General features: G+C 36.8%; 1 protein-coding gene and 1 pseudogene across 1 annotated transcript; one reads left to right on the top strand and one right to left on the bottom strand.

Annotated features, from left to right (window-relative positions):
- On the bottom strand, positions 1-9,353 carry Thoc3 (THO complex 3). Its single transcript, XM_010622137.1, has 6 exons — positions 9,021-9,353; positions 8,251-8,407; positions 6,688-6,892; positions 3,462-3,623; positions 3,262-3,362; positions 1-460 (listed from the first exon to the last, which is right to left on the bottom strand). The coding sequence occupies exons 1-6, from the start codon at positions 9,285-9,287 to the stop codon at positions 297-299; spliced, it is 1,056 nt and encodes a 351-aa protein (XP_010620439.1). The 5' UTR covers positions 9,288-9,353; the 3' UTR covers positions 1-296.
- Positions 9,354-22,736, top strand: part of LOC104860972 — a 23,210-nt pseudogene continuing 9,827 nt past the window's right edge.

A 22,736-nucleotide genomic window follows, 5' to 3' on the forward strand; every position in this document is an offset into this window, starting at 1 on the left:
CAAACTAGAAATGGTCAAAGGAGCACCAAGCTCAACAAAGGCTATCACAGATATGAATCAGAAAAAAGGAGTCCCCAGAGGTCAAGCATACAGGGTCACTGCACATCCTACCAGTGCACACCACCTAACTGCTAGAGAAGGAAGAACAGAAACATCGAACATAAAAAACGGAAAGGGAATTAGAAGGGGCAGTCTGAAGAAAGATCTTTATAACAATTTGAAAATATTAAGGGTGCCCACCAAGTCCAAGAGAGCAGACAAGCTGCACCAAGTAAGGTCTCTGCCAGGCCCTCCTCTCAGGGATCATTAGGGAGCCCAAACAGCTTCACAGTTCCAGCTTCCCGGCTGCTGTCATATTTGCCATCTTTGTCATCACAGGCAAATGCTAGCAGAGGCCTTTTGGGGTGCCATGCCACGGTGAAGGTTGGGGATTCACACTGTACCTCCCACAGCTTGTCTCCTATAGAAATCAATACAGAGAAATCAATCAATGTTAATAATAAGAGGCCACACTCACTAGATACTTCCATTAATTCATACAACCCACTCCATAACCTGTGAGATAGGGGCAATCATTACCTCATTTTATAGAGAACACTAAAACACAAAGAGGTCACAAGCTAGCAGGTGGCAGAGCCAGGTCTGATTACCGGGAAGCTAACTTAAACATTTCTCATCTGAATCCTTTTTTATACTCTGGAAAAACAGTAACAGCAGCTACCATTTGTTGAGTACCATTAAGTACCATATGGCTTACATTTATTTGAATACCAGTGACAGCCCAGTAAGAAAGGTAATAATTTTAAACCCTATTTAATAATAATAAAGAGGTAAGCCTGTAATCCCAGCACTCAGGAGGCTGAGGCAGGAGGACTGCTGTGAGTTTGAGACCAGTCTGGGCTACACAGTGAGTGATCCAGGTCAGTTTCAACTACATAGTGAGACCCTGTCTCAAAAAACCAAATAAACAAACAAATAAATAAATAAAAAGAGGCAACCTGATGTCACATCTCACGGAAACAGAGACAGTACCTGAAATTGGTCTGTCTCCAAAGAAACAGATATAGCAAACCCAATACCTCTCAAATAGATTTTTCCCCCAAGTTTTCTTGTTCCACACTGGAGATATATATACTTCAGTGTTATAACACTTGTCTAGCATGCTCCAGGTCTTGGGTTTAATAAACAGCAGAACAAAAGAAATTTTTTTCTTTTTCTGACGTTGAAATTGTACATAACTTTTTCAATGCTCTTATTTCTTTAGCTCTGCTTAACTTTTTTCAATCTTTAAGATCAATGTAATAAAATGCATATAGTGGTCAAACAGGTGCAAATTCTATCTCAAAGCTATAAAATATATACATAATTAACTGATTACAGAAACAGCTCACATTTTCCCTAACAAATCACTCTCCATGATAACAAGCTCTAGCTATCTACAGCTGTATGTCTGAAAAAATCTACGAGTTATATGGACACAAAAAATTGTTTCTGAAGCTGCTACACCTCTTTCATTTTTCTTTAGGCCTTTAATTCCACATCATTTATTATGGGATTTGTTAAGATAAAAAAATTTACACAGTTAACGAAAACCAAAGTAGACATGAAGAGACCTTCGAAAATATTCTCAAATAACCATGTAGCTTTCTAAGCTTAACCTCTTACAATTTATTGGAAAGCATGAATGATATATGTGGTGCTGTATAAGACTGACATTTCATTCCAGACCATCAAAATTTAAACAGATTGATGCAATGTGTATGCTGTCTGAAAAGCTGGACTAACTGAACTATATTAAAATAAGATGCTATTCTATATGCTATCAGGAATAAAACTAGTTAATTCGTATTCTGTCTTACATTTAACTATTAAAAATATTTAGGATACAAAATTGTATCTTCTATGCTATTCACTCCAATAAAATAAAAGTACATATGATGGGGAAAACACAGATTGTAAAGACTTTTTTTTTTGGTACTAGAGATTTGAACTCAAGATCTTGCGCTTGCAAAGCAGGCATGGTGCCACTGAGCTAAATCCCTGGCCCCTTTAAAGAAATATTTTAAAATGTTAGTAATAATTAAATTTAAATTATGAACCTATAGGTGACAATTACTTCTTTATGTTTGCAGCATTTTCCAAATGTAATAAGCACACATATTATTCTAAATTTACAAATCCATATATGAAGATGTTATTTCATATAATAAAGCGCATAGAGCAGTGCTGCATAACTAAACCATGCAATGGCAAGATCCTACTCTGCTCTGTCCAGGATAGCAGCACTAAACCACATGTGGCTACTGAGTCCCTGAAATGTGACTAGGGTGACTAAGGAATTGAAATTTTAATTTTAATTTCAATAATAACCAATAATTGAATAACAATTTAAGTTAAACTTTATCCTTTTTCCCTATCACATGATCTTCTCCCACTTTTGTACATCTAACATAGTCTTCCAAAAGCTCTTCTACCAATTAAGTTTGAATTTCTTCACCTAAATATGTACACATCTCATGCAGATTGGCTACTTGCTTTTCTCCTTCATCAATATGACTTCTGTACCTACCACTTCAGCACATATAGAGCATGTTTTTTCTCTTAGCACATGGATACATTAACTTAATTATTCCCTTCCGAAGGAAAATTTAGGCTTCCCTATTTATACACAAAACAGTGCCGCAAAAAACATAATTGCGTTTTGACAATCACCTTGCTTTTAATCTTTAACCTAGGTTAGACAGAAAATAAAATATATATTTTTAAAAGTTTGTTAAACGATTCAGAATTTCTATTAGATATATTCCTGTAAGGCTATGTGTGAATTAATTCTTGCACTATCTTAATGCTATGACAAGTATCTGTTAAGTATTTGTTTTTAAAGCAAAAACCTTAATATTTCCTTAAATTTTTAAAAAAGCTTCTCAAATTTGAGATAGAAACATACCACAATGTTAGAAAAAAAATATTTAGAAAGTGATGCTTTCTTCCACTTCTCTATACTTAAAATCTTTATAATGAAATAATTAATAAAATATAAAATATTTTCCTAAATTAATTTTCTTCAGGCCTGCCACTCTCTTTTCTAAATCTTTGCTCCCTTATTACCTGGCAGTGACAATCATAACATACACAAACATGTCTTAAGAAGACAAATACATTTCTTAAAATGTTGGTGACATAAGGTTCAGTTGGAGACACATGACAAAAGAAGGCTTGCTGTCCATGGAGGAAAGACGGAAGGAATTCTTATTAAGTTACCTGTCTCTACTTCAGCTATATCAATAAAATGATCCTCTGAAGCTGACGCCAGCATTTTCCCATCATGGCTAAAACTGAGGGTCCTCACAGGCCAATCAAGTCTATAACAGGGGATGAACAAAAAGAGGAGGGTACAATTTTACTGAGGATAAAATAAAATTAAATTACCCAACAAGCAAAGTGCTGGCAGGGTTGCTTACCTGGAGAAGCACCGCACACACACTAACTCATCCACATCCCACAGACTGACCAAAGCATCTGCACTTCCTGTAGCAAAGTACTTCCCCATGGGGTCAAACTTGATACAGATGCAGTTAGAAGGATGGGCATTGATGGACTGCACTGGCTTCAGTTCTGGGTAGCTGAAAACAAGACAAACAACAATTAATCTGCAAAACAGAACTGTGGTGCGTGCTAAGAAAAATAGGAAACATAAAAGAAAAAAAATCAAGACAATACAAAAACCACAATTCAAGAAACTTTCCTGAAATACAAAAAAGACTTCATGTTATATATGGAAAGAGCCTAACACATACATGAGAATAAGAACCCTGACCAACCATCCAACATGAGGACACAAAGTAGTAAAATTACTCGATTCTAAAGAAAAAGAAAATTAGATTACTAGCAGACTTTTTCACAGCAAGACACTGTCAAAGAAAATGGAACATCATATATTTAAGATAACATAAACAAGAAAATACAAGCCAAGGATTTTTACATTCAGCAAAATAATCAAATATAAAGAATACAAATAGCCGGAGATTTAGCTCAGCAGTTCAGTGGCTTGCCTCACAAGTGCAAGAACCCGAGTTCAATCACCGGTATCAAAAAAAAGAGAATGCACATAAACACAAGAAAATGCAAATTTTGTAAGTACATAAATAAGTTGTAAGAACTCTAGTAATTGCTGAGCATGGTGGCACACATGTATAGTCCCAGCATTCTAGAGACAGAGGGATGAGATCACAAATTTGAGGGCAGCCTGGGCTACAAAGTGAGTTCAAGGCTAGCCTGGACTATATAGCAAGATCCTGTCTCACACAAACAAACAAAAATATCTCTAGGATAATGTTTCCAGAATGCTTCCTAAGGAATCTTAATTACACAACTTTGCCAATCAAAACAATTAGACTTACAAGCATAAGAGGTTCTTCTGGAAACTATGTATGGTTAAAAGGATGTATTTTTTAAATGAGGGATAACAGAAAAAGTATACACAAGAAGCACAATTTTTACTGTTTAAAATAATCACACTGTGATTACTGCAGTTTTGTCATTAAGACATGTGTATGTGTAAAATGGAATAAAGGCAAAAAAATAACAATAGGATAAACTAATTCTGTAATTCCCTGTATTCTTGAGAACTAAAATACTGAGTTTGGAAAGAAATATATTTATAATACAGAAGAGGTTCAGTAAAAAACCTATAGTCCTGAGTTTTAATTGGAAGTTACTGTCATGAATTCACAAGGTATTTCATCTTTAATTATGTACATTTTTTAAAACACACACACACACACACACACACACACAGTTCTTGTCTGTCAGAAATGCCTAGAAGCCACAACGAACGCATCAGCAATGGACATCCCTAGCTTCAATATTATTTTCCCTATAAAAGAATCTAAAGCTACTTAAAGGATTTTCTGGTTAGGGAATGGGGAAGGAAATACACAAGGTAAACTTGAAACATCTTATCCTATTAGACATCAAGAAAGAGATGACTACTGAAAGAGTACATCAAAAAAGGACTCAGATTGCTTCTCGGCCCTTTGGCTAAGAGCAAGTGTAAAAAAGGACTCAGAAATCAACTCAAAGAGGCTCTCCTTGGCCAAAAATGAGATGATCTGACCTCCAATAAGGATAATTATAATACACTAACCACATTCAACTATGTTTAAATGCAAATCAATAATGGTTGGTTAAAAAGAGAAAAGAAACCTAACTGGTCATCTTTGGAGGTGACAGAGAACAAATTCATTATCTGACAATAAACAAAGAAATTTAAGAATTTGTCCTGCCTTTCCTAAATAAACTATATTTATGGGCAACCAAATAGTAAATGAGAGACTGTATCACTTTTAAAATGTATCACTTTAAAAGTTTTCTCACAAGCCCATGGAATTTGAAGTGTTGACTGGAAGATTCTCCATTGGTTAAATCTTGGTTTGTGGGAAAAAAGAATGAAATTGAGCAGGACCCTGTAGTCTAACAGACACAAAAACTTACCAATTTTTTTTTAAATGAACAAAAAGAGTATCTAAGGATGTAGTCTTAGTAAATAAAACAATAAAACTTAAAAAGTCAAGGTAGTGCTTACTTTTTGAGGGAGAGAGTTGTAATTAGGAAAAAAACCTATGGATGGAATTCTGAGGTGGTTGGAAAGTACTATTTCTTGATCTGGGTGGAGTTAAGCATGTAAATTCATTAAACTATGCAATTGTAAAATCTGTATAATTAAAATATTATTTTTTTAATTATAGAATCCCTATTGCCTAAAAAATAAAATCCATGTTGATAGGTACAGAATTTAAGACCTTTTATACTTTGGTCACTTTATATTCCTTTTATTATGGCCTCTTCACGTATCCTACCTGTCACCACACCTCAACAATCTTGACCTAACTACTCCCCAAATATGTCACACTCATTCAAACCTTTTTCATCAGCTGGGTACTTCCCATGTGCAGATTGTTAAGTTCTATTCACCTTTCAAGATCAAGGTCAGAAGCTTCCTTTTACAACTTCCACAGTCATTATGATATGGTCTTTTTTGGGATTCCATTGTAAACCTTTTGCCTTTTTAGCACAGAACCTATCTCACTCTGCCTTCCACTATTCACTGGGATAGTAATAAGAATAGAACTGAACAGACCTGAACTTCAATTCCACAATTTCATCTATTTAGAAAACAAATATTTACTGAGATCCTACTATAACAACAGATAATAAGCTAGGCATTAACAATTCAGTAGTAAACATAGCAGCACAACCTCTACCATCAAGGAATTTACAGTTTAATGGGGGAGACAGGTAAGTAAACATGCAATTACAATATAAATGAGAAATGCTCCCTACAGGAGTACATAAAATAAGCCTCTAAACTTGGGGATCAGGAATGACGGTGATGGCTTCACTAGTGGAAAAGTGCTTTTAACAGTGAAACTTTGAGTACAAATTAGCCACAATTCAAAGTGCATGTGGCCCTTCATCAATTAGAAAGCATACAATCAACTACTTGGAATTTCTGAGAATACAATAAAATAATAAAGTAACTAGTTCAAATATGCCTAATAGAAGTTAGACTTTTTTTTAACCACTTATAAGTCCTTCTGCAGTGTCCTATCTAATTCATCTCTCCATCTGATATGGCACCCACCCAGAACAAAGACATGACAGTCTCCCAAGCTTGAACCCTGTTACCTGAGAATGTTGATACAACCATTTCCATTTGTCAGGAAGAACATATTGTTGTCATTGTTCCAGGAGATTTCATTGACCTCAAACTTGAATTGTTCCTCTGCTTTGGAACGGTGTGTCTTGGCATCAATAAAGGTCACTACATCATCCTTGTTGCCTACAGCAATGGTCTGCCCATCAGGACTCCAGCAGATATTAATGTTCTCCCCTGGAATCACAGATATAATCAGCAAGAGCAAGATCACCTGTTTTCCCATAATCCTCCAGAAGTTTATTCTATTTTCCTAAAAGACCAGAGCTAACTTCAAAGCTCTATTTATTAAGGCTCTAAGAGAACTACACTCATGAAGTAAAAACTGAGTCTAGAACATTCATGTAAAAATTTCCCATTTGGTCCTCATAACACTTTGCTAAGGTCTACTTTACATCCACAGATGAAGTAATGAATGAGAAGAGGGTGCACCAAGCTGTCAAAGCTATGAAGTTACACAGCCAAGATTTACACCCAGACTAGAGCCAAAAGCCCCACATTCTCTCCATCAGTATTTCTTAAACTCCATTCATATGCCACCTTCCTAATTTTTGTTCTAGCTATGTAAGTGTTATACTTTTCTTTATTCACCATTGACTCTAAATTTACTTAAACTTAGCATCAATGAGAAATTCTATGAGCTAGTTTTCTTCTAGTAGGAATTAAATACATATTTAAAGGGATTTATGTTCATCTATGTGCCACCTAAAATCACTCATCTATCAATAGTTGTATAACTGGGGAAAACTACACCATTCCATCTCCATGTTTGAGACTTATCAACAAAGTCCACAAGTCCAAACTGAATGTACAAATTTAAAATTTCAATTTTACCGACCCAAAAAAGGTTTTTTTTTTTTTACACTTTATCTACAGTACATCTTAAATTTTTATCTGGTTATATCTCAAATTTTTATGTGTTTATCTTGTACCTTGCCACATAAAATTAGTGCATCTAACATTCAATGACAAATGAATCAATTATGAGAAGTGGTCACAAGATTTGCAGGATAATACCTGATATGAACAGAGTCTATACACGTACTACCCACTTTCTGGTCATTTTTTTCTAGATCACCAAGACCACTGACACTCCAGTCATGTTAATCTATCTGAACTTCCCAAATTCTCCTCACTCACTACATCCTGACTGCTAAATTATTATAGCTACTCAAAAAGAGTGCTCATATGGCCAGGTATGTAGCTCAGTGGTGCTGGGCCTGCCTGGCAAATGCACGGTCCTAAGTTTGATTCCCAGTATCAAGAAAAAAAAAAAAGAAGAGTACTCAAATTTTATGAAGCCTTCTTTGCCTCCCCCATGTGGACATAAACATTTTCATTCTGGGTACCCACTTGTAAACATCATATTGTTATTTTTATGCCTGTGACTCTGACCACATTAAACCATAAGGCTGTTAGAGGTGGAGACTGTCTTATTCAGCTAGCAAACATGTCCAAAAGAACATATTCAGTGAAAGGTTGTTGAATGAATGCAAGTAGCTATTCTTCCTAATGCCTTTTCTCTAAATAGCTACCTTTAGTATTCACAGTGGCAATACATTTTGTAGTCCTCACATCCCAGATGCGAATGGTTTTATCTCCAGATGCCGTGACAAAGAGATCAGGATTACTTGGATGCCAACAAAGCTGATCCACACTATCCCCATGTCCCCGATAGTTGTTTTCTTTGACCTGAGAGAACAGGATCTTGATGTTATTTGCCTCCACATGCATCATACAAACCAAGGTCTAACAAAGAGCTGGATAATTCAAAAGAATCCAGTTCTTCCAAAAGAAAATCCAAAATCTGCTTAAATATCTTCCTTTCCTTCCTCAATTACTCTTGAACTGTTCTGAGCTACCACAGTAGGTGCTCCTTTTTGCTCTTCCTGGCCTCCTTTCTGGTTTTCTACCCTTACTCTACCACCAAGCCGAGCCACCCGCTACAGGGCCTCCACCAACCCAAAAGCTCTGGGACACTCATTTTCACTGGATTCCTCACCACCACAACCCCCCCACCCTGTTCCATCTATCCTCTTGGTCTAGTTTAACTTCATCTCTAACTTCGTCTAACTTCATCCTCTCCTCACTGCACTCCCTTCAGCACCACATTTCACTAACACGCTCCCCACGTACCCCGACCTTCCCCCTCCTCATCACCAGTCTTTCCTTTCCCCTTGCCGCTTACTCCTCTTTCCTCCCAGCACACAACCTCCTTCATCTCCGCACTCTCGTCCCATTAACCCAACTACCCCTCCCTGCCCCACACCCCTCTCCCTGGCCAGGGCAAGGCCCAGCAGCTCACCAACCGGTCCTTCTCTAGCAAGAAGACGCTGGCCGTCTTGTCAAAGGATCCCGAAGCTAAGCGACGACCGTCGCAACTCCAGGCCACCGAGTGCACCTTGGCACTGTGAGCCGGGAACTCGCGCGTTTTACTGTGACCACGGAACAGTTCCTGCATTCCAAGCACGTAGCGCGACGGGCCGCTGCTCACTGAGCACCAGGGGGCCATGGAACCTTGACCACTCTGGCCCAGTGCCGAAGGGCCCATAGCTGCCGCGGGTACAGCCATGCCGAGACCCCGGCGGACCAAGAGCGGCCCTCTCCGCTAGTCAGTTCTGGCGCCGCTGCCGTACGCATGCGCTCGGAAGAGCGCCCGTGCGCTTGCGTAGGCGCGCTGCGGCCCGCCCAGAAAGGGACTACAAATTCCGGCATGCAGCGCGAATCGGTTTCTGCCCTCTAAAATAGTAAGGATTCCATTATAAATTTGCTTCGTTATGAACGACTCTGATATTTTTAGGGTCTTACTTCTACTTTACCTACTTCTTGGCGAATATGTTTGTACTATTTAATTGAGGAAGGGAACCAACGTTCCAATTCACCCATCAGTAAATACTATATGTGGAATTGTTTCTCACCTCCCTCCCTCTCGTTTTGAGCAGCAGCTCTGGCCTAGGAGGACCTTACTGAAAGTGTTAGGGATAGGTGGTAGGCAGAAGTTGAGGAGGGGATCTGGGTTTGTTTTGTTTGTTTTGTTTTTTGTTGGCTTTTTTGTGCGTGGGGGGTGATAGTACATGCGATTTATTGTAAATGCAAAAAATAATGAAAAGTACATATGCCCCCCCGACATCTCTTGAATTTTCCCCACTTCACAGTTCCCATAAACGAGATATGTTGTGGTTGTCAGGGCAAACCAAGACCCTGGAGAAGAACAGGGCGCAGGGTGGGTGTGGGGGAGAAGTCAGTTGTGAGTTTAAGAACAAAGATTTGTGAATCTGCAATTATCTCAAATTAAAAGTTTTAGGACTAGGAGTGTAGCTGAGTAGTAAAGCACTTGCCTAGCATGGAAAAGGTCCTTGTGGGGTCCCCAGCCCTACAAATATAAATATGTTCTAAAACACACCTTTTGCTTTAAAAAAATTTTAAACATGTAATGAATGTACAAAGTACTAAAGAAAATCGTGTAAGACTCAAAGTCTCACTTCCACTCCACGGAGCGTGAACAGGCGGAAGGGCCTCCACGATGCTGAGCCCTAAAACCCAGCGAGGCTCCGGGAGCTCCACGGAGAAACGAGAAACCCAGGAGGGAACACACCAAGGCTAGACGGTAAATAGACCTTTATTAGTCTGGCCAGACAGCACTCTCACAGCCAAGTAGCTGGCTCAGAGAGGCACCAGCTCAGGGATTGAGGTCCTTTTTATAGAGGTTTAAAAAAGGGGAGGCTAACATTTTAGGCTTGCAGGCAGGGGACAAAGGTCTGCTGATTTGACCTGGTGGTCAGCAGCCACTTACTCGACAGTCACATATTGATGAGTAACAGATACCACCCATAGGATGTTTCAAAGGTCACCAAGACATTTTGGATGAGCAAACAGTTTGACAGTTAACTTGGGGTCTCTCTATGTCTAGAACCACTAACTTACACATTAATTCGGATCCGGACTTCAAACAGTACAAGATTGCCTTACATTCCTAAGCCAGGGTTAGAACAAAGGTCGGGGCTATGGCTACAATGAGAGGGGGTCAGAGCACCGTCTCCTAGGCCCTTTGTCATTTAGCATGGGCTTGTAATTTAGGTCTTACAGTAGAGTAAAAAAAAAAAAAATGTTCTCTGTCCTCTGTCCTCTAATTCCCCTTTTCAACCAAAATTGTTAACTTTCTTTTGTGGCCTCCTGGGTTAGGGTAAATTAGCACCTGGGCAGAGGTAGATACTAAAACCTTTTACCAAAAATATGGCACCCCTTACATAATTTGTTTTCCATGATATATAATATTTACTTATTCCTTTTGGAATATGAGATACCTCTTAATAGATACAATCTTTAATTATATGGATATAAAATAGTTTATTCAACTTTACTTGGATAGCTGTTGCCAGAACACCTGTGAGGAGATTTTCAGAGCCTCCACCTCCACCAGCCGTATAAAGGAGGGTCGCTGTCACTGGGAAGTGACTCCCAGTCTGAATAATGTGGGGTATGCCAAGTTCATGTCACTAGATAGCCAAAGAATGGACTCAAGGACAGAGGAGGATAAGAGTTGGAAAATTTTATTGAGAGAAAGCACCTGAGAGACAGGAAAGTAGATTGGTATTATTTGTTTTGTTTTTAATAAATTTTATTTTATTTTATCCCATTCCCTCTCAGTCCCCTTTCCTCCCTATGAACAAAGCATTGTTTCCACTTTTTCCCATTTTCACTTTTTTCTTTTCACTTCCTTTCTCACTCCCTCCTCCCTGTTCCCCTTCCCATTGAAACACTTTCTTCCCATTTCCCAACACCCATTATGCATCTCAGTCCTTAAATCCACGTTCAGTTTCTCACATCAGAGAAACAATGCACTATTTGAACATGTGTCCAGTTTATTTCACTGAAGAGTATAGTCTCAGGGTCCCTCCATTTAGCTATAAATACCTGAATCTCATCCTTCTTTATGAAAGAGTAGTATTTAAAAAAAAATCTTTATCCACTCATCAGTTAATAGGCATTTGGGCTGTTTCCAAGATTTAGCTATTACAAACTGTGCTGCTCTAAACATGGATGTGTATATATTGCTGTGGTATGCTGTTTTTAATTCTTTCGGGAAGATACCAAGAAGAGGTATAGCTGGGTCAAAAGGAACCTCTAGCTTTAGTTCTTTGAGAAATCTCCACACTGATTTCCACAGTGGTGGCACCAGTCTTCACTCTCCCACCAGCAGTAGAGAAGGATTCCTTTTCCCCCACAGCCTCTCCAGCATCTGTTACTGGTTGACTTCACGTCTGGAGGTTTTTATACATGAAAATGACCATGTCTCAGACCACTCTGGACCAAGCTATGGGCTTACAAGAATAGTAGCTTAGCTAATATTGATTGAATAGGAAAGAGAGACACAGAGAGAGGCTACATGGTGGGCACCACTAACTTCAGCTTATCTCTAACTTCTAACGGAAGAAGAGCAAAGGCACTTTGGGGAAGTGATAGGAGTCTGGGCTAGGGTGTTCTGGTTACCCACCCATGCCCTGGACCATCTGGTGCTGATTACAGTACAATCTCAAGCTGCTGTCTATCACTGGCAAGGTTTGCAGTCCTGCCTCTTTGCCAGTTTGTCTCCTGCCACAATTTTGAAGTGTCTTATCTTCTGCACTGACTTCTCTCTCTCTGGCTGCCTGTTAATTTCTATCTAACTTAGCTGTCTATAATATCATAAGTACTAAATGATCACTCATAAAGCATGTACCACACAGGACCTTAGAAATTGAAGGCCCTTTCTTTCTCCAGTTCTTTTTCCTACTCTCTTGCAACCAGAAATTCTTGAAAACTGCAAAACTTCTCAGACTTGAAAAACACCAAATTACTAAAATCTTCAGGTAGGAAACTACTTGGTACCTAGTTTTCCCTCCTTATCCTTTCCAAAAATCTTCAAATGATAGGATACTTGTTTTTCCCACCTACAGTGATGATTTATATCCCCTTAAGGAAAGGAAACTAAAGAAGAAAAAGGTGAAATGTCCTTCTCTAAGTTGTACAATGCATATATTACAGAGAAAATATTAGAACTCAAATGTTACCAACTCCAAAATTTATAATCTGATCCTTATTATCTGAAATGATGTTGTAAATGTGATTCCTGGCATTTTGTATAAATTTTTATTTTTGTGTGTTTAAATACTTTTATTTCATTTTCTTTGTGTTCCTTTTTCATATGCTGTAAACACAAAGGTTAGAACCTCAGTTGTGTAAGTGTATAATTCCACTGTTCTTGACTTGTCTCAGTCAATAGCTGATATAACATTCTAAGTAGGAGTAGCATGTAAGTGGGGCAACCATGAGACTGAAGTCAGAGAATCTCAAAAGGGAGATAAAATTCAGGTGGATAAAATCATGGGCCATTTAAAAAATATTTTATTTGGAAAAATTCAAAGTTACAAGACTAATAAAGAACAATGCTTTTTCATGTGCTAGACTCACCTAGGTTTAGCATGTTCCATTGATCTCTCAGCTTTCTCTCTACATTACTACTCTGTTGTTTGAATGCAGATTGAGTATAAGAAGGGAGAGAAGGATAAATAGACTGAGCACAGAGGATTTTAAGGGCAGTGAAATTCTATTGTATAATACTATAATGGTGGATGCATGTCATTTTATATTTGTCAAAATCAAAAGTTAACCCTAATGTAAACAATGGAACATAAGTGATAATGACAGGTTAATGTAAATCCATTGATTACAAGAAATGTACCAGTTGGGCATGCTGGTGCAGCCCTATAATCCCAGCGCTCTTGGAAGTTGAGGCAGGAGGATCACAAGTTCAAACCAGCTTGGACCACTTAGTAGCTCAGCCAGACCCTGTCTCAAAACTTTTTATAAAAATTAAAGCCTGGGCATAGTGGTGCATGACTATAGTCCCATCACTCAGGAGGCTGAGGCAGCAGCATTGCCATGAGTTCAAAGCCAGCCTGAACTACATAGTGAGACACTGGCTCAAAACAACAAGACCAAAAAAAAATTTTTTTTTTAAATTAAATTTTAAAAGGTGGCCTGCCTGGGGATGTAGCTCAGTGCTAAGGACCTAGGTTCAACCTCCAGTATAAAAAAAATAATAATATTGATAAAAAGAAGGGTTATACATGCATGAAGACAAGAGATTAGTAAAAATATATAGACAATTTCTGTAGTCAATTTTCTATAAATCTAAAACTCTTAAAAATAAATCTATCTTTAAAAGACATAGTTATCATATGGATTTTTATAAATAGGATTCAACTATGTGCTCTTTTTTTCTTTTTCTTTTTTTTTTTTTTTGCTTGCAAGGCAGGTGGTGGAACCACTGAGCTAAATCCCCAGCCCTCATCTATGTGCTCTCCATAAGAGGCTCGCTTTACCCTAAGTCAAAGCATAGGTTGAAAGTGAAGGGGTTGAAAAGATGCTCCATGCAAACTGTACCCAAAAGACATTTAAGTGAAAAACTATAAACAAAGGAGAACATCATGTGATGATAAAAGTGTCAATTTAACAAGATAAATAACTATAAACATTTATGCAATAAATATCAGAGCTCCTAATATATGAAGAAAACATTGACAGATTTGAAAAGATAAATAGATTACTTAGAAATAATAGTAAGAGGAAAAAATAATGGATAACAAAATAGTTTCCAATCATAATGAAAAAAAGCTAGACAATAATAGCAAGAAGAAGAATATCTGGAAAACCACAAATATGTATAAACACACTTTTTATTGGTGCAGAATAAGATTCATCTGGGCATATTAGTAAATGCATATAACATTTTTATTATTTCCATCCTCATTATACTCCTCGCCCTTTCCTCACACTCCCATCTCCCTCCTTATCTCTAAAAGTCAACCTTTAGTTTCTTATCATCTCTTATTTATTTATTCATTCTCACTCATAGACTGATCATTTGTGAGAAAAGTGCACTATTTAAATTTCGGAGGCTGGCTTCTTTCATGTAATGTGATAGCCTCCAATTTAGTTCGTTTCCTGAAAATGATATGATTTCCTTCTTGTTTATGGCTGAAAAGTATTCCATTGTATATGCATACCACATTTTGTCACTCATTCATCAGGTGACAGGTATCTAGGCTATTCCCACAGCTCAGGTATTGTGAATTGCTGTGCTATAAACATGGGTATACGTGTATCACTGCACTATTGCTATCTTTCATTCGTTTGGGAATATATCAAGGAGTGGTAGAGATGGGTCACATGGCATTTCTATTTTTAGTTTTTTGAAGAATCTTCATACTGATTTCCATAGCACTTCTACTTATAGTTCACATTACTACTCACAGTATAGAAGGATTCCTTTCCCCTTGCGTTTTCACCAACACTGTTTTTGATAATCTTGATGTTAGCCATTCTGACTAGGGTGAGATAGAATCTGAGTGTAATTTTCACTTGCATTTCCCTAGTGACTAAAGCTGTTGAATGTATTTCATAAGCTTACTGCCGCTTGAAATTCTTTTGAAAAGTATACCTAAAATGTACCAATAAGCTCAATGAGAAAAAGAAATAATAGAAGAATAAGTTTGCCCATTTGTTGATTGGACTGTTTGTATTGGGAGCACTAATTTTTTGAGTTATACATTCTGGATATAATCTATCAGAAGAATGACTAACAGGACTCTTCTGTTCTGTAGATTGTCTCTTTAGCCAATTGTTTCTTTTGCTGTACTTTTTAAACTTGATTTAGTCTCTTTTCTAGACTCATTGTTTCTTTTGCTATTAGGGTCCTATTCAGTCTCTTCCTGTGCCTATGGCTTTTAAGGATTTCCCCTGTGCTTTCTTATAGAAGTTTACTAGTTTCAGGTTTTATACTTAGGTCTTTGATCCATTTTGATTTGATTTTAGTACAGAATGAGAGATAGGGATTTAGTTTCAGTCTTCTTCGTGTTGATAGCCAGTTTCCCCAGCACCCTTCATTAAAAAGGCTATCTTTTCTCCAGCATATGTTTTTGTACCCTTTGTCAAAAATAAAATGGCTGTAGGTACATGGGTTTATTTGGGGGTTTTTTGTTGGTTTGTTGTTGTTTTTTTTCTCATTGAGTTTATTGGTACATTTTAGGTGTACAGTACAGTTACATTCATTATTGGGATCTTGTACCTTTACATGACAGGTCTTGGTTCTCATTTTTCCCCCTTGTCCCTGCCCTCCTTTCACCCCCTCCTCCCCTCCCCATTTACAAACACTTTATTTCCATTTTTTCATTTTCTCATATTTTTCCTTTTCCCTTATTACCTTTACTCTACCCTTCCCACTTTCCCTACACCTTTAGCCCTTTTCTTCCTATTTCACTTTGTCAATTATTTCATTAGGATCTTATGTACTATTATAGTTTCTTATATATAAGCATAAAAGACCCAGAATATCTAAAGCAGTACTGAGAAAGCATAATGAATTATTCTTGCTCAGTACTGCTTTAGATATTCTGGGTCTTTTATGCTTATATATGAATTTTAGGATTATACTTTCTTAGTGCTGGGAAGAATGTTGTTGGTATTTTAGTAGAAATCACATTGAATCTGTAAACCACTTTTGACAATATGATGTTATGGCTTGTATCTAGATGTTCCCCCAAAACCTCATGCACTCCTAAGTGGGGCTTTTCAGAGCTGGCTGGATCTAGAGACTATAATACTGAGATAAATGGGTAAATGGTACCAAATTAGTCCACTGATTGGAATCTGCATGTGGACAATGGGAATGTCCACCCTGGATATGGATGACACCACACAAAATGCTTGTGGCCTGGCTGGTATAAAAAGGAAAGGGAAGCTTGCTTCACTGGTGCTTTCTGCTGCTTCTGCTGCTGTTTGCTGCTTTCTGCCTGCCTTTCCATGGTCTGTTTCTCCTCTGCCATGCCCTTCTTGGAACCATTTGACTATGGAGACTTGTGGATATGGGATATTTTGTCTCAGCAACAAGAAAAGTAAGATACATGATATAACCATTTTAACACTATCAGTTCTGCTAATCCATGAACTAGGAGAGCCTTTCCACTTTCTAATGTCTTATTCAATTTCTTTCTTCTGCATTCTGTCATTTTCATTAAAGAGATCTTCCACCTCCTTGGTTAGCTTGCTTCTTAAGATTTTTTAAATTATTGTGAATGCACTTGTTTTCCTGATTTCTTTCTTATAGAATTCATTATTGATGTATTGGAGTAATGTTTAATTTTGTGTATTAATTTTATATCCTGCCACTTTGCTGAATTTGCTTATCAGATTGAAGAGTCATCTGATGTAGTTTTTAGAAGCTTATATATAAAGGGTCATATCCTCTGAAAATAGGGATAATTTTATTTCTTCTCTTATTATTTTCATGCTTTCTTTCTCTTGCTTAATTGCCCTGGCTAACTTTTTGAGTATTATATTGAACAGAAGTGGTTAAAGTGAACTCCCTTGTTTCATTCCTGGTTTTAGAAGAAATACTTTCAGTTTTTCATCATTTAGTATGTTGGCTATAGGTTTGTCATATAGATGGGGTTGTTTTGGTTTTGTTTTTTTTTGTTTTGTTTTGTTTTGGTTTTTTTGTTTTTTTTTTTTAGGTTTTTTTTTGATATAGAGTCTCACTATGTAGTTGAGATTGACCTGGAACTCACTATGTAGCCCAGACTGGTCTCTAACTCACAGCGATCCTCCTGCCTCAGCCTCCCGAGTGCTGGGATTACAGGCATGTGCCACCACACATGGCCTAGATGTTTTTTATTAATTCAAGGAAAGATCTTTCTATGCCTATTTTCTTCAGGACTTTTACCATGAAGAGATATTAGATTATTTTGTTGCAGGCTTTTTCTGCATTTATTGAGATGATCAGTATTTTTTCCCTTGGGTTCTATTTATGTGGTATATTATATTTATTTATTTAAGTATATTGAATCATTCTTGCATCCCTGGAATGAAACCAACTTGATTAAGTTATATGATGTTTTTAATGTGTTGTTGAATTCTGTTTGCAAGGATCTTATTGATAATTTTGATATCTTGTTTTATCAAGAATATTTGTCTGAAATATTCCTTTTAGTTGAATCCTTAACCAGTTTTGGTATCAGAACAATGCTGTCTTTACAAGATGAATTCAGAAGAATTTCTTCCTTTTCCATTTCTTAGAAAAGTTTGGGGAATATTGTTGTTAGTTCTTCTTTAAAGATCTGGTAAAATTCAACAGTAAATCCATTACGTCCTGGGTTTTTCTTGATTGTAGAGTTTTTATTACTATATCAGTTTCATTGCTTGTTACTGATATGCTTAGTTTTTTATATCTTTTTTATGTTTTGGCAGGTTGTGTCTAGAAATATATCAATTTATTCTAAATGCTCCAATTTATTGGAATAGAAGTTTTCAAAATAATCTCTAATAATCTCAGAATTTCAATGGTGTTTTATAATCTTGCCTTCTTCATCTCTAATTTTATTAATTTTGGTATTCTCTTTCTTTTGTAAGTTTGTCTAACATTTTATATATAAACTTGTTAATCATTTTCAAAGAACCAGTTATTTAATTCATTGATCCTTTGTATTGTTTTGTGTCTCTAGTCCATTAACTTACACTCTGATCTTTATTATTTCTTTTCTTCTACTGGTTGGGGTTTGGATTTTTCTTGTTTTTCTAGGACCTTGAAGTACATCATTAGGTTATTTGGGATTGCTCTGTTTTTCTGATGTAGTCACTTATAACTATACCCCAGCTCCTTTTTTTGAGACAGGATTTCGCTATACAGTTCAGGCTGACCTCAAACAGCAATCCTCCTGCCTCAGCCTCCCAAATTTTGGGATTATAGGCATGTGCCATTATGCTGGCCTTAAACTTCCCTTTTAGAACTTTTATTGTGTCTCACGGGTTCTGATATGTTCTATTATTATTTGATTTTAGGAAATTTTTAATTTCTCCCTTGGTATCTTCAACAACCCACCAATAATTTAAATGTGTATTTAATATGCATGTGTTTATATATTTTCAGTGATTTCTTTTGCTGCCAATTTGTAGCTTCATTCCTTTGTGATCTGATAGGATGTATGATGATATTATTTCAAATTTTTGTATATGTTAAGACTTGAATTATAGCCTAAAATATGGTTTATTTTGGAGATAATTCTGTGGGCTGCTGAAAGTTTATTCTGCTGTTATTGATGTGTTAAGTCTATTTGATCTATAATATAGTTTAACCCTGATTTTTCTTTGTTGATTTGTTTGTCTCATTGACTTATCTATTTGTGATAGTGGGGTATTGAATTCACTCACTAGGAATGGGGGTCTATCTGACTATTTAAGTAGTGTTTGTTTTACAAAATTTTATGTGCCAACATTGGATATATTTACATCTTGGTGAATTGTTCTCTAAGAATATGTAGTGCCAAAAAAACTAAAAATATGTAGTGTCCTTTATCTCTTCTCATTTTAGTTTGAAGCCTTTTTTTGTTTGTTTGTTTTTTGTTTTGGTTTTTTGGTTTTTGTTTTTTGTTTGTTTGTTTGTTTGTTTTGTTTTTTGTATAAAGACACCTACTCCTGCTTGTTTTGGTCTCCAGCTTGGAGCATCATTTTGCATCTTTTCAGACTGTGTGTCCTCCCAGATGGAGTGTGTTTCTTACAGGCAACATATATATAGTGGGAGTCTTGTTTTTTGATCCAATATGCAAGTCTGTGTCTTGTAATTGAAGAATTAAGACCATTTACCTTGTGTCATTATTGAAAGGTATGTACTAATTTCTGTCTTTTTTTTTTTAGTGTTTAATTCATTCCTAATTCTCATTCATTTATCTACTTTGCCTATAGGATTTATTGTTTTCCTTGGTTTCGTGTTTATGTTTGACTTTTTACTTTTTGTTAAGGATTTTTTTAAAGTGCTTTCTGCTATGCTAGCATAGTAGTCATGAATTTCTGTAGTTTATTCTTACCTTGGAAGATCAAGATCTGAATTGTGAAGGGCAGCCTTGCAGGATATAGTAATCTAGGTTGGCAGTTCTTTTCTTTCAGGACATTAAATACATCCTTCCAAGCCTTCCTACTCTTTAGAGTTGCTGTTGAGAAATCTGCAGTTACTCTGCTGGGTTTGCTATTCTGAGTGATTTGATATTTTCTCTAACAGATTATGTGATTATTTCTTCTAAATTTTTGGCAGTTTGACTATGACACTGTGGAGATGTTCTTTTCTGGTTATGTCTTGTTGTAGTTCTAATTCATTAAGCTGCTTATTTGTATTTTGTTTTATCTCACTGATCATTTTAGCAATTGATTAATTTGGCTTTTTATATCTTCTTTGACTTTACTGATCATTTTAACTATCAGTTTTTAAATTCTTTGGATTTTCACCTATTTCAAGATTTGGGGGAGTTATAAATTTTTGGAGGCACCTTTTCTCATTATTCTTGTATTTTTGTGTTGAAGTTTTCAGATGAGTTGGATTGATTATCACTGCCATGATAGTATGAAAGTCTTTTTAGTACATATCTTTCTCTTTGCATTATACCCTAGGCTTTGAGTTTGTCTCAAAGTGAAAGCACCCACTCAACCTATCCAAAGTACTGAGTTCAGTTCCTAGCACTGATTTATGAGGAAAGAATAACAACTAATGCTAAAAAAAATTCCAAACAACTAACCATGTTATCAACATATACTTTAAAACCTATTTTTAAAAATCTATTTTTAAAGTTATCTACTATTTCACTAACCCAAAAAAGGAAATGAAAAATAATAATGTAGAATGGACTAGAAAAAATAAAAACAAGACAGGCCTCATGATGCATTCCTTGTAATCCCAGCACTCTAACAGGCTGAGATAAGAGGATCACAACTTTGAGCCCAGCCTGGGAAATTTAGCTCAAGAAAAAAAGATAAAAGGGCTTAATGTGAAGCCTGTGGATTTAATCCCCAGTGGAAGAAAAAAAAATAGTCACTAAGGAAAATAGTTATATCCAAGAAAAAAGCGGAAAGTGAGATTTGAGAAGGCATAAAAGGATAAGAAAAGAAAGAATAAAAAGGGAATATAACTGGAAAGTGAGAGAAGAATAGAGAGATTGAATCTAAGTAATTAACAGAAACACAAATTTAGAAAACCCTATGAAACAACATCCCATTGTGAGAAAATGACAAAATAAAGTAGAACACTATGGGAGCAATTGTGATCACACACACACACACACACACACACACACACACACTCACACATCCAATATTTCTCCTTGTGGGGATTAACTATAATGAAGAAAAGTATTTTCCCCAGACTTCTCTTGCTGGACACCATCTGATAAAAGGATAGCTGTGAAAATCTTTTTAGTCCAGAGTTCTCCTTCTCAGCTTCAGTCCAAGTAGGAGAAACCATTAAGGGCAAACTGGAAGGGAATTCCACCCTCACGGCTATAGATGAGTTCTAGGATGAGGTTATCAGTGGAGAGACTAATCACACTGGAAATCTCAATTTTTTTTCTGTACCTGGATATGTGGGTGCAGGAAAAATTCAAGTTGTCCACCAAATATCTCAGTCATCTAGCCTGCAGGCAGGTCTAGACTGTGGATTCAGCATATAGTGCGGCTTGCTGTGTTTACTCTGAATGCCTCTGAGTAGAGTAAAGCCAGTTGAGTATACAGAATCTGAGCTGGGATGAGAAGCTGTGAGTCCCACCCAGCCTTCTGTTGGTCTGTACAGCAATATTCCCAGACTCAGACACTCTTCCCCTGAAAAACCTCATACACTGAACTATTTCCCTTTCATAGTGTTCAAACCACTGTTGTTTTTTTGCTTCTTGGCCCCTTCCACCTGCTGGTTTCCATCTTCTGCCATCTGGATTTCAAGATGAAACTTTCCCAGCCTGGAGTCCAATTCCCCATACAATCCAGCCACTCAGGCATTTCTCCCAGTCCTATGATTTTAGTTTTTCTATATCACAGTCACCATTTTCGTGGACCCACGCTAACTTCTAAGGAGGGTACCATTGCCTCCCTGGAGAGAAGAGGCTGTTGCATCTTGGAGATATTTTAAAAAGTGGGAATTTTCTATTCTCCACCTATTAAGGAAGGGGTACTTACTTTTATGATGGCTTCCCATCTCAGTCCTGTCTAAATCCATTTCCTGCATGGTCTGGAAAGGCAGAGATGAAGGGAGAGGGGTGCTTCTAAGATGGCTCCCAACCTGACACTAAGTCCACAGAGAAATGCTGAGAGTTATTTCTCCCATCCTTAATCACTTGGCTAAACTTAGGTCACCTTTTTACTCAAGATGTATATTTGTCTGATGGTAAAGTCAACATTTGAAAGAGTATGCTGAAGATTTCTCTTACCCCCTGCCCCCACTGAGCTGTCCTTATTCAATACCAGTGTGCTTTACTCCCGCTACTTTGCTTATCTTTCCAAATACCAAGAGTTCTGGTTTCTGCCTGATTGCTGGCTCATTCAAGTTGCAATCCAGCAGTTTACTATGGTTCCCTTATCTCCTCATAGAGCTCCATACTTATTGGTTTGGATGCATATCCTGGAGCAGCTTGTGAGTGCTGTCTGCCCCTAGTCTGCCATGATTAGGAATCCAACAACAGATGCTCAAACAACCACAAGAAAAAATTAGAAAAAGGGAGGGCAAGGGTAAGGGGAAAAAATGAGAACCAAGACTTGTCGTGTAAAGGTACAAGATCCCAATGATAAATGTAACTGTACTGTATACCTAAAATGAAGCAAAAAACTCAATGAGAAAAAAAAAGAAAAATCATAGTTCAATAGATAGGCCAATACACATTAAGTAGGCAAGAACCAGAAAATAGTATAATCAGGATAAAATATTCCTACTAGCAATAAACATTTTAAAATGATTAAGACTGTATTTAACTGTGTTGGGAATATTTTTTAAATATCCATAAAATAATACTGATATACTCAAAACATTTAACTATAACCAATAGTAAGACTAAACATTAATCTCAGCCAAGACTAGAATCATAGGAGAAGATACTTTTTCATCTATACTCTCCACTGCAGACATTTGGATTCAGTTGAAAAGATAATAAACTTTTAGCTGTTTTATAGGAATCAC

Source organism: Fukomys damarensis, unplaced genomic scaffold (genome assembly GCF_012274545.1).
Source record: "Fukomys damarensis isolate Sample0158 unplaced genomic scaffold, DMR_v1.0_HiC HiC_scaffold_9, whole genome shotgun sequence".
In the NCBI taxonomy this organism is placed as follows: Eukaryota; Metazoa; Chordata; class Mammalia; order Rodentia; family Bathyergidae; genus Fukomys; species Fukomys damarensis.